Source organism: Protobothrops mucrosquamatus, unplaced genomic scaffold, assembly GCF_001527695.2.
Source record: "Protobothrops mucrosquamatus isolate PMUCROS unplaced genomic scaffold, P.Mucros_1.0 scaffold550, whole genome shotgun sequence".
Lineage (NCBI taxonomy): Eukaryota > Metazoa > Chordata > Lepidosauria > Squamata > Viperidae > Protobothrops > Protobothrops mucrosquamatus.
The window spans coordinates 605,236-622,945 of record NW_015386854.1 but is presented as its reverse complement, the minus strand read 5'-3'; the positions used below and the strand labels follow the sequence as shown (position 1 = coordinate 622,945).

The 17,710-nt window shown below is 35.6% G+C and overlaps 2 protein-coding genes and 1 pseudogene across 2 annotated transcripts; all 3 read right to left on the bottom strand.

Moving 5' to 3' along the window:
- Positions 1-982: 982 nt before the first annotated feature.
- On the bottom strand, positions 983-1,947 carry LOC114922648 (annotated as a pseudogene).
- Positions 1,948-9,311: 7,364 nt separating this feature from the next.
- On the bottom strand, positions 9,312-10,229 carry LOC107288472 (olfactory receptor 14A16-like). Its single transcript, XM_029284366.1, has one exon. The coding sequence runs from the start codon at positions 10,227-10,229 to the stop codon at positions 9,312-9,314; it is 918 nt and encodes a 305-aa protein (XP_029140199.1).
- A 4,423-nt stretch (positions 10,230-14,652) lies between these two features.
- LOC107288471 (olfactory receptor 14A16-like) lies at positions 14,653-15,570 on the bottom strand. The gene has a single exon (XM_015817093.1). It carries the CDS (start codon positions 15,568-15,570, stop codon positions 14,653-14,655), a length of 918 nt encoding a protein of 305 aa, XP_015672579.1.
- Between the last annotated feature and the right edge of the window lie 2,140 nt (positions 15,571-17,710).

Sequence of the window (17,710 nt, the reverse complement as noted above, 5' to 3'; positions counted from 1 at the left end):
TACTTGGGATAGGGCTTTTGGTTCAAAGAAAAGGATAGCATGATTTTATTATAGCTTATGAAGAAAGAGACAGAGCGCAGCACAGGATAGTATTCCTATATCCAATTTAACTTAATAATGATATATTTCAGGAACAAAAAAAATAGCAATCTAATTCATCTTTTAATGTTTTATGTAAACTACAGGTGTTCACCTTTTGGCAATATTTTAATAGCTGGAATGAATGAAAGTGTGCTCTACTATTTACAAACTCTTCACATCTTGGATATAAACTGTTTCAACTCCTTCCCTCAGGATGTCCTATATATTTATCTTGACACTTTCTCAGTAGATAGAAAATTGTATTTTATCTCTCATGTATTTAAAAAAAAACCTGGACATGGATATGATTATTTTGACTAGGGTTTTTTATTATAACCATATTATATCATAATAAAGGTATTGAGATCTAGTCAAGTTGGTCAATTGCCTTGTTCTGTATCTATATGAAACAAGGAACCACATTATGTATCACATTACTTGAAAGTAAATATCATGGTGGTTTAAGGTTTGTGAACCTTTTTGAATTGTTAATACTTATAAATAGGAACAGCTAAAACATGATTCATTCTCCATACAAGTAATAAAACTAGACAAAGAGAAAACTAAATAAGTGAATTTTTCAACAATATTATACTTGTTCATTTATTTACTGCGGGAAATGATCCAAATGATAAATAATATATTAGTGTAAGTATAATAGACAACTAGGAGCAAAAGACTCAGTCTAGTGTTGTGTTGCCAGTTACTTGTGCAAAGTAATGTCCTACATACTTCTCATATCCCCTCTATTATATCCAAATACTCTGCAACATAGGGAAGCTGACCTATATGTTAGACTAGAATATAATTGAGAAAGACACATTTATAGGAGGATCCCTCATCCTTTCACAAGGAAATTCTATTGAAAAATATTTGTCAGACTGAAGACAATCAAATTAGGTTAGGATTTATTATTCATTTGTTTGCTTGTTTGTTTGTTTATTTTCAATGTTAATTTCTACACAGCTGCTTGAATGTTCTTGTTCCGGAGGCTATAAATGATGGGATTCATAACAGGAGGCACAACTGTATATAAAACAGCAGAAAGCATGTCTATAATGGGAGAATAAAGAGATTTTGGCCTCATGAATGAAAACAAACATGTAGCGATGAATAAAGAAAAAACTGTCAAGTGTGGAATACAAGTTGAAAATTCTTTGCATCTGCCTTCAATTGATTGAATCTTCATCACGGCAGAAATAATGTAGACATAAGAAGCAAAAATCAATCGAGAACAAAATGAAGACACAATAAATCCAAATATGCAAATCACAATCTGATTCACTTTTGTATCTGTATCTGTGTTTGTATCTGTATAAGAAATCTTTTGTAACTGAGGAATGTCACAGAAAAATTGCCCAGTTGTGTTTGGTCCACAGAAGCTTAATTGGAAAGTGATGACTGTTTGTAGAGATGCACATAGCAAGGAGCTGATCCAGGAAGTAACTGCCATTTGATCGCATGCTTCCCAGTTCAGGATGAGACAGTATTATAGAGGATGGCAAATAGCTATGTAATGGTCATAAGCCACAATGGTTAGCAAGGAAACCTCAGAACATGTAAAACTAACAATTAACAATAATTATTCTTTTATTTGTCAGTGAAACTGCCGTGGATTGGGAACTATGGCTGTGATTAAACAAATATCAGTTAGGGAGAGGTTAGCCAGAAAGAAATGCATAGGTATGTGCAGGTGGTGATTCAGGAACACAACAAAAATTATAAGTAAATTACCAGTTAAGGCTACTAAGTAAATGAAAGAAAAATGACAAAATGCAAACATTGAACATCATGATCATCAAAAAATCCCATCAGAAGGAATTCTCTCACAGAAGATTGGTTGCATGTTCTAGTTCTTTCAATCATTCTGGACCAAAACAGATTATGGAAAAAAAAAAACCCTACAGGAAACAAATGAAGGAAAAATGACTTTTCAGTACAGATCACTATTATCAATTTGTTGTCAGAATATAGTTAAAATCATTGTCAAAATGATTTATTTCAAAAGTTCAATGGATACATCAAACATGTTTATTCATTTTATATCAATGGATATTATTTTTTCTATAATACAATATAGTAATTTGAAATTTTTCAGAAATTCTTAACTTGTCATTATGAATTCCAAGGTGAATAAAATATATTACACAATATCAAGATGTTAGATGGAAAGCAGTAATAGGTTGAGTTGAAATGGTGGAAACTTATGTATAAGATTTGAAATGGTCTATTCTTCAAAATGATGTTAAAATATTTAAAATAAAATCTCAGTATGTTGTTAGAAAATGCGGGCACTCTTCCCAGCCCTCCAGCCTGCCAAAATGTTATCAGCAATGACCTTGGTTCTGATACACTTGAATTGTTTTGGCTAACTGAAAACTACACCCCCCTTTCTTTTTCTAACCTAATTATGTGGCAAAATGAAAATGGCTTCAGTTCGGTTTGTCATAGCATTGACATTCGGCTACCCTTAAAAGGTAAGAATCCCCTCTCAGTTTACTTGGATGTTTATCATAGAATTTGCGTATAAGCCTATCAGCTTTCACATCAGTACTCTTCACCCAAGTGGTCTCTGATAACAGATACTCCTTCCATTGCACTAAATATTGCAATTTACCCTTGTACAATCTAGCATCAAGTATGTGTTTTACTTCATAATGAGTCTCTCCAGCCACCACAAGCAGACCAGGTGCTTTCTTAGGAGGGGATCTCAAAGTTGACTCTCTAAAAGGTTTCAACAGATTGTTGTGAAATACTGGGTGGATCTTTCTAAAAGACGAGGGAGTTTCAATTCTACAGTGACTGGATTTATGATCCAGACTATAGGAAATAGTCCCAGGTATTTTGGCCCCATTTTTTTTATTAGGCAACTTAAGTCTTACATATTTTGTAGAAAGATAAACCTTTTCCCAGCACATGAAATGATTTCTGAGGTGCTTGTCTCTTGTCAGCTTGTTCTTTTGTTTTTTGTTTTGTAAATGTCTGAGGCTTTTGTTAAAGCTTTCTTTGTATTATCCCAAACACCCCTCCAGGCAGACACCCACTGATCTAATGTTTGAGAGGCAGGGGAATATTCAGGCATTGGAATAAAATCCCTCCCAGTGGCTATCTTAAATGGTGTGAGTCCAGTGCTGCTATGTACTGTGTTTTTGTAGGCCACTCCAGTTAGTCTGTTGATAATCTATGCAGCATCTAAGATACTGCTCCATCATTGCGTTCAGCTGCACCATTCATAGAGGGGTTAAAAACTGATGACAGTCCTTGAGTAGAACCAATCAGTTTTAGGAAATCCCTCCGAAATCTGGCCGTAAATAATAATAATAATAATAATAATAATAATAATAATAATAATAATAATAATAATAATAATAATAATAATAATAATAATAATAATAATAATAATAATAATAATAATAATATTTGAAGGGACCTTGGAGGTCATCTAGTCAAACCCCCTGCTCAGGCAGGAAGCCCTATACCATTTCAGACAAATGGCTGCCCAGTCTCTTCTTAAAAACTTCCAGTGTTGGAGCATTCACCGCTTCTGGAGGCAGGTTGTTCCACTGGTTAATTGTTCTAACTGTCAGGAAGTTTCTCTTAGTTCTAGGTTGCTTCTCTCATTGATTAGTTTCCATCCGTTGCTTCTTGTCCTGCCTTCTGGCACTTTGGAGAATAGTTTGACTCCCTCTTCTTTGTGGCAGCCCCTGAGATATTGGAACACTGCTATCATGTCCCCCCTCATCCTTCTCTTCATTAAACTAGACATACCCAATTCCAGAAACCGTTCCTTATATGTTTTAGCCTCCGGATTTCTAATCATATTTGTTGCTCTTCTCTGTATTCTTTCTAGAGTCTCAACATTTTTTTTATATCGTGGTGACCAAAACTGGATGCAGTAGTCCAAGTGTGGCCTTACCAAGGCATTTTAAAGTGGTATTAATACTTCACATGATCTTGATTCTATCCCTCTGTTAATGCAGCCTAGCACTGTTTTGGCCTTTTTGACAGCTACAGCACACTGCTGGCTCATATTTAAGTGATTGTTCACTAGGACTCTGAGATCCCTCTCACAGTTGCTACTATTGAGCAAGGTACCCCCATACTATACCTGTACATTTGTTTTTGTTTTTGCCTAAATGTAGAACTTTACTTTTTTCAGTGTTGAATTTTGTTTTGTTAGATAGCGCCCAGTGTTCCAGTTTGTTCAGATCCTCCTGTATCCTAAGCCTATCTTCTGGAGTGTTGGCTATTCCTGCCAGCTTGGTGTCGTCTGCAAATTTGATGAGTTCCCCATCTATCCCCTCATCCAAATCGTTGATTGAACCTCCCTGTCTAAAATTATTCATTTTGGTGCACCATGCAGCCGGTTAATATATTTAAGGAACAATGTGGCTAATTTCTGGGCAGATGGAAGACTAGAGCATGCTATTAAGTAAGCTTGCTTTGAAAAAAGGTCAATCACTGTCCATATTACCATATTTCCTTTACTCTATGGTAATTCGATAATGAAGTCCATAGCGATCTGTTCCCATGGCTGAGAAGGATCTGCGACAAGCTATAACAATCCAGGAGTCTTTCCTGGGATTCTCTTCACGGGAGCACAAACTGCACAACTTTTTACACAGTTCTCCACATCTTTCTTTAATCCTGGCCACCAAAATTGCCTCCAGATTAACTGTAATGTTTTTATGTATCCAAAGTGACCAGCTTGTTTAATGTTGTGGCTGCATTGGAGTGCTTGGAGTTGGAGTGATTTGGGCAGATATAATTTTCCCCTTTCTAAGCTAATCCATCCCTGTGAGTCAGGATGGTTTGATTTTCCTTGAACCATCGGTCATTTTTTAGTTCTTGTTTTAATTTCTTTGTCAATTAGTTGTCTGGGTTAGGCACCCTGATGTGCTGTCATCATCCAGGGTTTATCTGAGAAATCACTTGTGATGGTGGCATGATAGGGTTTATGTTTTGTTCGCACTGGCTTTTATATTGAGGAAAACTAAAGAGAGCATCACCTAAGAAATGTTTTTCCCCTGGTTTATACTTCAGGGTAAAGTTAAAATGAATAAAATATTGTGCCCAGCATACTTGTTTGGGGAATAGTTTGCGGGGAGTTTTCAGTGCTTCTAAGTTTTTTTGACCAGTCCATGCCTGAAAAGATACCTTGCTCCCCTCTAGGAAGTGACACCAAGTCAATAAAGCCCATCTAATTGCAAAAGCCTCCTTCTCCCAGACAGCCCATCTCCATTCTGTGTTAATGAGTTTTTTCAAAGTGTAGGCGCATAATTCTCCTTTATGGTTTTTCTGTAACAGAACTGCACCCACTGCCTCATCACTGGCATTAGCTTGAATAATAAATTGCTCCTCAGGATGAGGGTGTTTGAGAATTGGTTCTGCAACGAACAGTCTTTTAAAATTCTCAAAAGCGGCTTGGCAATCTAATGACCAGCGTAGGGGTTCACCCAGTCATGGCTTACCCCCATCTTTACCAGTTTTTAACAGTTCTGTGATGGGCAAAGCAATCTCAGGAAATGAGGGGATAAATTGGCGGTAGAAATTAGCAAATCCCAAAAAGCTTTGGAGCTGTTTTTGAGTTCGGGGGAGGGGGGCTGCCATCCAACCACAGCTTTTACTTTAGCTGGGTCCATCTCAACTCTTTTTCTGGAAATTCTGTAACTCAGATAATCCAAATGTGCCTGATGGAATTCACATTTTGAGAGTCTTGCATAAAGTTTGGCGTTCAGTAGTTTTTTGAGTACTTCTCGTACTAATATTGTATATTCTTCCATAGTCTCTGTATAGATTAAGATTTCATCAAGAGAAACCAAAACTCCTTGGTTGATCAGCTGCATGAACACAGCAGGAGCTCCTTGCAGCCCCAAAGGCATGACCTTAAACTAAAATCTACCCAGAGGGCTGAATACATATTCTCCATGCTAACATCATTAAGACCTTTAAAATCAACACAAAGCCTAAGCAATCCATCTTTTTTCTCCTTAAAAAGTATGGGGCCACCACTTTGGATTTTGTGGGTTAAATGAAACCCCTCACCAAATTTTTATCGATATACTCCCTCAATTCCTTCATCTCGAAGGGGGTCATTGCATACATCTTTGGTTTTGGCAATTTAGCTCCTGGCAGAATCTCAATTGCACAGTCCGTAGTTCTATGGGGGGATAGGATGTCACATTCTGTCTCACTGAACACTTCAGCCAAGTCTCTGTATTCTCTGGGAATGAGAGGTACCCCTGGCAGTGGATCTGCTGCCATTTTTAGAGTTTCAGATGGTCGTGTTGAGATCCCACTTGTGTCACTTGAGGGGTTGGGGGTGATGTCCCTATGGGTAATCTCAGAGTTCTCATCCCCTTCTCCCACCACATTAGAGGTTTCCACTTGTCCAACCAAGCTAATCCCAAAATCACTGTTTCAGTCATTTTTGGGGCCACAACAAACTGGATAAACTCCCGATGTTCCCCCACCTCTAGTCACACAAACTCCATTAGGTGGGTAACTAAAGCTCCACCCACTAAAGATCTGTCTGCCTGTTCAAATCTCATGGGAGAGGAAAGCTTTTTTGCTCTGATGCCTAATTTAAGAACGGTAGAGAGGTTGATCAGGCATCATGAATACCCAGAGTCTTTCAATACATGTAAGTCCATCTGGGCTCCTATCTTAGGGACCAATAGCTTAGCAGAGAGGGAAAAAGGTGGAACAGGCTGACTCACCATCAGGTTGCTTTCTCCCTCATTGTTGCTGTCATACGGAGATGATGAAAGGGCAGTGTCAGTCAGGGCCTCTGTCTTCTCTTGAGTAGGGGAGGTGACTTGAGTAGCTTGCTCCTGGTTGATCCAACTTGGTTTTTCTCTGGTGGGCTGCGAGCTTCCTTTTTGTTTTGCTGGCATGGTTGAGCCACTTTTTTTGCTGAGGGAAAGGAACTGGACAAACAGCTGCTTCGTGACCTGGCTGGTCACATCTAAAATATTTTATTGGTGCCCCAGTTGATGTCTTTGCTGCTCTAGTAGTCCAAGTCAAAGGGGTTCATCGGGGAAGCTGATGTCTCGTTGGATCTGGTCTTGGTCTAGGTTCAGGAGCTGGTGGTTTCTTGTAGTGGTTCATTTCGGTATCTAAATTCATAGCCAAGCAATACCACTTGTGGAGTTGATCAGGGATCCCTCTATAGATGCATGCCTGGAATAGATCTGGATCCAACCTGGACTTGAAATGATGAACTAGCGATCACTCGAACCACTGCATGATTCTGTCAGCCACTTTCCGTAATTAACTCACATATTCCTTTGCTGGCTGACCCTTCTGTTTGACTTCATGGATGTCTTTTTCAGCTTGCAGGGCTATGGAACCATCCTCAAATCTGGTTCTCAGGCCTTGGATGAAAAGATTGTAGTCCCATAGCTCAGGTGCTTGCTCATTGTATAAGCGGTTAGCCACTCTGCTGCTTCCCCCTCCAAGATGCCGCTACCACATTGACCATATGGGCAGGGTCCGGATAAGCATTGACACTTCTGTTTATGTGGGAGCACACTTGGTTCAAGAAGAAAGTTAACTTCTCAAGGTCACCATCAAACGTGGGCTTGAAATGGGGAGATTCCGCTGCTGATCTAGGACAGCCTGCAGCAATCCATACTGGTGCAGCTGATCTCTTGGAAACACCGCTGCTGGGTGAGCTCTTGGTAGGTGCCTAGGACTGGTGTGGCACCGGCGATGTTCGGGGCTGAGTCACTGGAGGTGCCAATCAGGACTAAGTCTATAATGATAATGGTCTGGACTAGCCTGGTTCCTTTGGTCTCGCACCTGTTGCTGAGATCACCAAAGTCACACTCTCTATTGGAGCAATGGTCTGCACCCCATTCACTGATGTGGTTGTTGTAACTTTGAGGCTAGTAACAGGCTCTTCATTTTTCTCCATTATGGAATCTTCCCTGAGTCTTTGTCATCCTCCCAAGGCTTTTGGTAGGCAACCAGAGCTCAGGACCCCATGGTATTAAAAGAGTGAGTCTTGGGTTAATGTCATGATTCCGGTAACTGAAACCAATCAAAACAACTTTAAGGCAAGGAATTCTTCCTCAAAGAACATTTTTATTTGGCTACAAAATAATGGCACATACAAAGGTGAACCCAAGACTAAATTCCCCTCCTGTTGGTTACAAAGTTGCGAGTTGCAATTCCCACCCAAATTAGATGTCATAAATCACATTCATTAATTGTTAGAAAATGCAGGCTCTCCTCCAAGCCCTCCGCCCCGCCAAAATGTTATCAGCAATGACCATACAGTTGAATTGTTTGGGCTAACTGAAAATTACACCCCCCGTTTCTTCTTCTGATCTATGTGGCAATGAAGACAAAGTGAAAATGGCTTCAGTTCAGTTTGCCGCAGCATTGACAAATACCTTGATGGAAGTACAGAGTAAAATCTGTGTAGAGCATTTAAAATAATTTGCTTCTTGAAATGTCATTAAAATATTTTAAAATGTATTATTTGATATCAGTTTTACGATTCTAAGTTCTGAAAAACTATGTGAATAATTAGGATTATTAAGCAACTGAAGGATAAATGTCAAAATGCATAATTTGAATTTGCTTAATAATAAGGATATCCCATCAGAAAGGTGAATTGTTTGCTTATTATGCAACATTATAGACAAAAACTGATTAATGTAAATTATAAAACTTAGCAACAGAAAGAAATGTATAGAGGTATTTTACTATGTATCATTATTAATACCTATTTGGTACTTATATGAAATTAAAATTATATATAAATTCAACTATCAATCATAATTCATAAGTATTGAATCATATTATTCAGAATAAGATAATGCATGGCTATTCACCCAACATGTAAATTTTGATAAAGTAAGATAAATAATTCTGCTCAATATCTCTCTATCTAAAATTGTAGACAAAGCCAAATCTTTGATAGTTACAAAACATCTAAAAGTCTTAATTTCTTGATAAACTCTACATTTTCATTACTGCACCCAGTATGAATCCAACACATTTAAGCCCAATGCCTCTTCCTAAAGGTACATTAAACAAGTCTTTTAAAATTATATAATATATCTAATTGATTCTTCTCTCATTTTGATAGTATTAGCATCTAGGCATTTGGAAGACCTATGATTGCTCTAATGTGAAGATTTTGTATTGCACAGTTCTATCCTATTCAAATAATGCTTATAAATAAAGACAAAAGATCTATCTAAATAAAACTTGTACTCTTAGGTTTTTAGCATTCTCCACACAGCCTTTTGGATGTCCTTGTTCCTGAAGCTATAAATGAGGGGATTGAGGAATGGGGGGAAAACTGTGTAGATAACAGCAGAAAGCAAATCCCAAGTATGGGAGGATAGACTTTGGGGCCTCATATATGCAAACAGAGCAGAGATCAAAAATAAAGAAAAGACAGTCAGGTGGGGAATACATGTGGAGAAAGCTTTATATCTGCCTTGAACTGAAGGGATTTTTAGCACAGCTAAGAAAATGTTGCCATAGGAAATAAAGAGGAGTCCACTACAAAATGAATCTACAATGATTGATATAACCAAAATTAGAATTTGATTAATTCTTGTGTCAGTACAGGAAATCTTTTGAAGATGAGGAACATCACAAAAAAACTGCTCAATTATATTGGATTTGCAGAAATTTAATCTGAAAGCGAGAATGGTGTGTAGTGAAGCATGGATCAAATTGCTTATCCAGGAAGCAGCTGCCATTTGTAAACAGGCATCCCAGTTCATCATTAATGTATATTGCAGAGGGTGACAAATAGCCACATAGCGGTCATAAGCCATGATAGTCAGCAAGGCAAGCTCAGAACCTAGAAAAGTGAAAACTGAAAAGACCTGAGCAACACATCCAATATAAGAGATCCTCCTGTTGTTTCTCAAACAAATAGCCATAGCTTTAGGAATCATAGTTGAGATGAAGCAAACATCAGAGAATGACAAATTTGCCAAAAAGAAATACATGGGAACATGAAGGTGCTGGTTTAGGATCACAGCAACACCAAGAAGGAAATTTCCAATTAAGGCTAATAAGTAAATGACAAGGAACATTGCAAAATACAGAATTTGCATATCATGTTCATCGGAAAATCCCATCAGAAGGAATTCCGTCACAGTGGATTGGTTGGCCATTTGTTTTCTCTGACTCCTTCTGGACAGAAAGAGAATATCATAGGAAATTAGTACAGGAAGTAAATATGGATACGGAGTTATTCATTATAACAGTTGTATATATATAGTATTAAATTATAATTATCCCTATGTTTGGGCTACCCAAATGCCAGGGCTACCCATTCTTAAAATGTAACAGGGCACCTTATACTTTCACATATACCACATTTTTGTCCTTTCTATGTTATGTATGACAATGTATACGTTCATATACATATGTATACTAAATCCCACTGTTATAGGGGATTACATTGCCAAAAATGGCATTTTATAGAAAGAAACCATAATAATGCTGGAAACAAAAGAAATCAAAAATTTTGAAACCTTGCTGTTTGAAACTGCAAACAAGATAGACAATAAATATATATGTATGCTTTAGGGAGCAATCATTTTCTCTTAGTATTTACAGCTTTCTTCATAAAAGTAAGGAATTAAATGTTTTAATTAAGCAAAATTCAACTTTAATAGGCAAGATGTCTAGCTCCATTTGTGTGGAGGAGACAGATTAACTTCATATTTTTAATATAATATAATATAATTTATTTATTTGTTTATTTAATTTTTATTCCACATTTATTACTTTCTAAAAAAACTCAAGACAGTAAACCATAACCCTAACCCTCCTTCATTTTTCCCCTCTAACAACAGCCCTGTTTCAACAGAAGAGAGGAGAGAGATTAAACTAGGGTACATTCTTTACTGAAATATATATATATATTTCTCAAATTAAAGAGGATATAAGATTTTTAATCTGTGCAAATTCACCAGAAACTTTAATGGAACGGTTCTCCTGGGTTTTATGCATATGTCTGTATGACATGTGTTCACTCAATTCAATGAAGCCCATAGTTATGTAATTATCAACTAATTTCATAATAAATAAGTTATTCTGAATAAATAAGTTATGACCTAATAGTCAAATTAAATAAATTAAATAAATATTTGATACTACAATTAGATCATTATTGTGGGTTTACTCAGTCAATTTTGTAAAAAAATTGTAAAACAAAGAAAAATGGAAGTACTTTTTGAATATTAGTTTTCTAATTATGAGCGATGATGTATATGGTACATTTTTTCTTTTTCCTCTTATTTTTCTTAAATAATCCATATTTAATCCAGTGTACTCCTTTTAGCATCAGACATATTGAATAGCAATTTTTGAGAACTACCATATACAGTTCAGATCATATACAGTTTTAAGAAGAACTTCTTTACTTGGACAATATCTCAGGTCGTAAAGTTGATTACTAGATCTGTGTAAAGCAACAGTATTATATTACTCTAGATAATACTCATCCGTCCAAAAGGAGATGATCTTCCTGAATAATATTGCACAGTTATTTCATTGCTGAAATCCTGAGCACATAAGAATTGTGGTCTTTACTTAAGTTCTACTTACCATTATTTCTCTTCTGTTTTGAAATGTTCTTGAAAGGTGACAGTACAAATTCACATATGCTTTTCTTCCATTTTATAGATTCTAAGTTTCTGCTAAGAAGAATTTAAAGAAAGAGCAGTTACATCACCCTTGATTTCCACTGTACTTCAAGAAATCACTCCCTGGAGAAAGATCATAATTTTCACGCTACCTATCTGTCATCTACTATCATATTCACATATCATACTGCTTTAATACATTTCAGTAAAATCTGATACATATTAAAAGCAGATCCAGAATGTTCCTCAGAAAGCTATTTTAGATGGTCCCTAGATTAGCAACCACTTCTGAATCCCATCCCAAAATCTCAGTCCCATAAAAGCTCTACGTCTCATTAGAAATTCTCTAATGAATTTTGTGGCTCTCTGAGGAGCAGATTCATGAGATAAATTAGCATATTTGTCATTATCTCTCTCTATCTATCTAACTTATCAGAGATTTTGAGAAAGAACATTTGATCCAAGATACAGCCTGCTTAAATCACAGATAATGCATCATCATCATCGTCGTCATCGTCATCGTCTTTGTCATTGTCATCGACATCAACATTGTTATTGTTACTGTTAGTCGTATTGCAAATATTTTTATTCCCCATCTCTTACAACTTTGGATATATATTAATATAAATGAATGAAGTTGAATTTAAATTGTCTTCAACTAGATATTTTGTAAGTTTAATTGTTCACTTGTAGGGTCAATGAGGAAGTTTATTTGCTGATACTGAAGGGTCACTTTTGGAGAAATGGGCAGCACACAAATTTAATAAATAAATAAATAAATAAATAAATAAATAAACAAACAAACAAACAAACAAACAAACAAACAAACAAATAAATAAATAAACATCTTTTGTCTTTAGATTATATAAGAGTAGTTAATACTGTAGTCCATATTTACTGTTTCTGTTCCTAACTATATAAAAAAATAAAAAAAAAAGATAATGGATGGACTACAGTTGTTTTACATGCTTTGAAACACATCCTTGTGGAATGCTTCACACTGGCTCTACGAAGTATACAGTACCTCATAATGTTTATTACTAAAGGCAAAGTAACATGTAATATTTGCTTCCCTTTGAGGTCTCTCTTCACAGTTTTCATAAAACTACTGAAATGGGTAGGTGAGCTTTTTGAAATGACCAAATTGCACATGTCACCTTTTTAATCTGGAAAAGATAACTATACCAATTCATTCACCAATGTGGATTCCTGATCCATCTTCCCATAGAAATTTTAATTGCTCCTAGCAATTAAAAACTTGGTAAGTAGTTATGCATATGCATTCATATTCATAGTGGATATTTAGGACTGCAGAAAAAATAATTGCAACCAGTCTGCCTTCCATTGAGAACCTCTACATTGCAAGAACAAGAAAGACAGCTGAGAAAATATCTACAGACCCCTCACATCCTGGACACAAACTGTTTCAACTTCTCTCCTCGGGATGACTCTACAGGACATTGTTTGCCAAAACAACTAGACACAGAAATAGCTTTCATGCCATCACTCTGCTAAATACCTATAACCCACAGCACTGTCTTATGTCTAAAGATATTTAGCTATGTAGTAGGCAGTATTGCTCTTATCCTTGTCATCTTCTCATTCTCATTCTCCTTGTCATGTGTTTATTTTCATTTGTCGGCTGTTCACAACTCAAAATATCTTTGCATTCTAAGACAAAATTTTAGAAATTCAGATGTTTCATTTCATTTAATGTTTAATGATGCTCCTTTGGATACAGATGAGACAAAAAAGGAATTTTGATTACAATTAATAAAAAAGCACCAGCATTTCATGGGTTTTCAGTAGAATGACATAAAATATAGATTGATGCACTTTTTCCCAAATTCCCACAATTACATAATGAAAATTTTGACACTTGTATCTTATTGTCTTCATATAATGAGAAATATATGAAAGTTATATAATACTTGGTAATGATAAATTATTATCCATTTTTCAAGGTCTCTTCCAGCTCTATTCTGATTAAAATGGATTAAAACAATATTATCTAGGATCAATATACCTAAGGAACAGGATCCTGACCAAAGAGTTAAACTTTTGTTTAATAGGACTACCTTATACACATTGTATTATAGACCACTGTATCAGAATGGAATAAATGTTATTTATATTGGACATGTTATTATATTGGACATATATACGAATGACAAGATCAAAGCTACAAGTGGAAAGCAAATCATCCTTTAAGATTGAATGGATTTGTTATTGATAGATTTTCCCTGTAAAGAAAGCCAGTGTGTTGTTGTAGTGAAGATGCAGGGCTAGAAATCAAGAGTCTACGACTGCTAGGTCTCCATTAGAGGGGAAAGAAATTACATTAAAAATTATCAAGAAAATACATAGAGAAAAGACTTTTTAAAAAAAGTAATGTTGTAGCATTTAAAAAAGAAAATCTGTCTTTTAAAGTTGATTTATTCTGTTACAACTTTCTCCAAAGGACAAATATGAGCAAAAGAGCATCAGTGGAGCAAAGTCACTGTTATCATGGCCATGATTGAAAGCTTTCAAAGATTGCTGAATGAATTCAGCTGGAATTTTTATAGTTATGTAAATGTTTCAAATTTACTTTGGGTAGGACTTTTAGCTCCTAGAAAAGAAAAGAATAACAACTTATTTTAGTTTTTTTCTTAGTTTTTAGGGTTTTTTTTAATAACCACAGAACTGAGTTCTGAAAAAATAGATACTTACAATCTGGGAGGAAAAGAACAGAGAGTTGTCATTGGAAAGAATAAGCATCTCAGTTAAAGTTAGATCGGGATAGTTTTTAATTCTCCCGAGTACCAAGAATCTATCACATGATGTAAACCCATATTGTTTAAACTGTTATTTACATAACCCAGATAAGTAGCAGAGCATAATATTCTGCTAAAGAGAGATTTTGAACAATGAATGCAATTATCCAGATCTGTTTTTTCTGCTTTTACTTCTTAAGCATTTTCCACATGGCCTTTTGGATGTCCTTGTTCCTGAAGCTATAAATGAAGGGATTGAGGAGTGGGGGCAAACATGTATAGAGAACAGCTGAGAGCAAGTCCAAAGTGTGAGAAGAAACACTTTGGGGCCTCATATATGCAAAGAGAGCAGAGATCAAAAATAAAGAAAAGACAGTCATGTGGGGAATACATGTGGAGAAAGCTTTATATCTGCCTTGAACTGAAGGGACTTTTAGAACAACAGAGAAGATGTAGCCATAGGAAATAAAAATGAGCCCACTACAAAATGTGTTTATAATAAGTGCTAGAATGAACATCAGAATCTGATTAATTCTTGTATCAGTACAAGAAATATTTTGTAGATGAGGAACATCACAAAAAAACTGCTCAATTATATTGGATTTGCAGAAATTTAATCTGAAAGTGAGAGTGGTGTGCAGCAAAGAATCAATGAAGGTACTTATCCAGGAAACAACTGCCATTTGTAAACAGGCATCCCAATTCATTATTAGTGTATATTGCAGAGGGTGACAAATAGCCACATAGCGGTCATAAGCCATGACAGTCAGCAAGGCAAGCTCAGTACCTGCAAAAGTCAAAACTGAGAAGACCTGAGCAGCACATCCAACAAAGGAGATCTCCCTGTTATTTGTCAAAGAAGTAGCCATGGCTTTAGGGATAATGGTTGAGATGAAACAAACATCAGAGAATGACAAATTCACCAAAAAGAAATACATGGGAGCATGAAGGTTCTTGTTTAGGATCACAGCAACACCAAGAAGGAAATTTCCAATTAAGGCTAATAAGTAAATGACAAGGAACATTGCAAAATACAGAATTTGCATATCATGTTCATCAGAAAATCCCATCAGAAGGAATTCCGTCACAGTGGATTGGTTGGCCATTTCTTTTCTCTGACTCCTTCTGGACAGAAAGAGAATATCATAGGAAATTAGTAGAGGAAATGTACAGGAGTACGGAATTAGTAATAATGATATATGCACCCTATTGAATAAATATATTCTTAAAATGCAAAAGCGACTATCACATTTTAAAAAACATATATACAATTATTATTATTATTGCCTTTTTACATTTTATATATAACATGTTTATCAATGCTTCTCTGTCAGAGTGGATTATATTGACAAAAGTGGCATTTACTAGAAAGAGAACATTTTAATGGTAAAAATAAAATAAATAAAAGTGATCAAAAATGTTGATATGTTACAGCTGGTTTGTAAAAATATTTTTATGTTAATGAAAACTATATTAAATATATACATTAAAATGTATGTATATTTCTCTTTTTGTCTCTTTTTCAACATTTCCCCCCACATAAATTAATAATATTGCAAACTAAATATAAAATCTGTACATAGGTGTTTTAGGGAGAAATACTTGTCTGTTTAATATTTTCACTTTCCTTAAAATAACTGAGGAATTAAATATTTCCTGAAGCAACTATAATTCAACAGAAAACATTTATAGCTACATGTGGGAAGTGGGAAAGAGGAAAGAAGTTACAGTAGATCTGGAGTCCAACCCCTTACTCAAGCAGTAGACCTTATACCATGTCAGACAGTTGGCTGTTCAGTCTCTTCTTAAAGACCTCCAGAGATGAAGCACCCACAAATTCTGAAGACAAGCCATTCTGTATTCTGCCTCTGCCTGTGTCTTTTACTGCCTCTGCTTCTGTGTCTGTCTGCTTCCACCCACCTCTCACACTCACAAGCATACACAATGTTGTTGAATATTACCATAGAATCCTCCTAGATTTCACACATATGTCGGTTGACACATGTCCCTGAATTCACTGAAGCTCATAGTTATGTAAATGGGTGTCCAACTGCAGGATAAAGAAGTAAATGACTTAAGATATTCATGTAAGATGTGTCAAATTAAATAAATATTGATACTGCAATCAGATCACTGAATCAGTTTTTTTTAAAAAAAAAACTATGTAAAAACTAAAAACAAAAGTACTTTAAACTACTTTCAAAGGGTTCTTTTCTGCATTATGACAGTATAAGTGGTGATATAGCTGGTATATTTTTCTTAATAGATCATATTTATCTTAATTTATTCTTCTTAGACTTAAGTAAGGGCAATGCTTAAGAACAAACACATATACCTCTGATCATATATATATTTAACACAGATAAAGAACTTTTTTACTTAGATCAAATCTCAGGTCATAAAGTTGATCTCTAGATCTGTGAAAAGTAGCAAGATCCTAAATAAATCACCCTAGCTAAAACTCACATTCAGTCCAAAAATAGATTTTCATGGCATTATACATTATAGTCTTCTTTATAACCAATAATTCATAGCTAAAATCCTGCTCTCTTATGTAGTCTACTTACCAATATATTTGTTGCTGTCTTGAAATATTATTGAAAAGTGACAATACAAATACACCTGTGTTTTTCCACCATTTTATCGGTTCTAACTCTCCAATAAAAAGAATTGAAAGAAAAAAATAATTATATTACCCTTGTATTCTGCTCTCTTTTAAGTAATTATTCTCTAGAGACCGATCATAATTCTCATGCTGAAATGAATGGATAAATTGCAAAAAACACCCTTTGAAAAGTACAGGTTTTGTCATTAAAACATGTAAGAATAATTAAGATTGTTGATACTGCTTCTGTTCATAACTGTACAGAAAAAGACAGAGAATCATGAAACGGTTATTCTACAAGCTTTGAAACATCCTTGTGAAATACATTATAGTAGCTCAATGAAGTATACTCTATTCTTTATGCCTTCACTATTACTGACAAAGTAAAATGCGTTTCTTGATTCCCCTATGTTGTGTTCTTTTGTATTCCCCCCCCCTTAATCCCTATGCACATCCTGATCACCCATTAAGGGTGATTGCCCTTCTCCATCTGCATACAGTTTCATGCCCGTTGCTGGTTGGCTAACTAGCAACGGGGTCTTACCAGCCAATGGAATTGTGTGATTACAAGCCAGGGGAATCCCATAAAAGAGGGCTCCCCTGGCCCAGATGCCAGTCCGGATTTACTTTATGCCTTGCCA

What these genes read in the sequence shown, in the direction of transcription:
- LOC107288472 (XM_029284366.1), bottom strand. Translation starts at nt 10,229, where the DNA reads ATGGCCAACCAATCCACTGTGACGGAATTCCTTCTGATGGGATTTTCC.
- LOC107288471 (XM_015817093.1), bottom strand. Translation starts at nt 15,570, where the DNA reads ATGGCCAACCAATCCACTGTGACGGAATTCCTTCTGATGGGATTTTCT.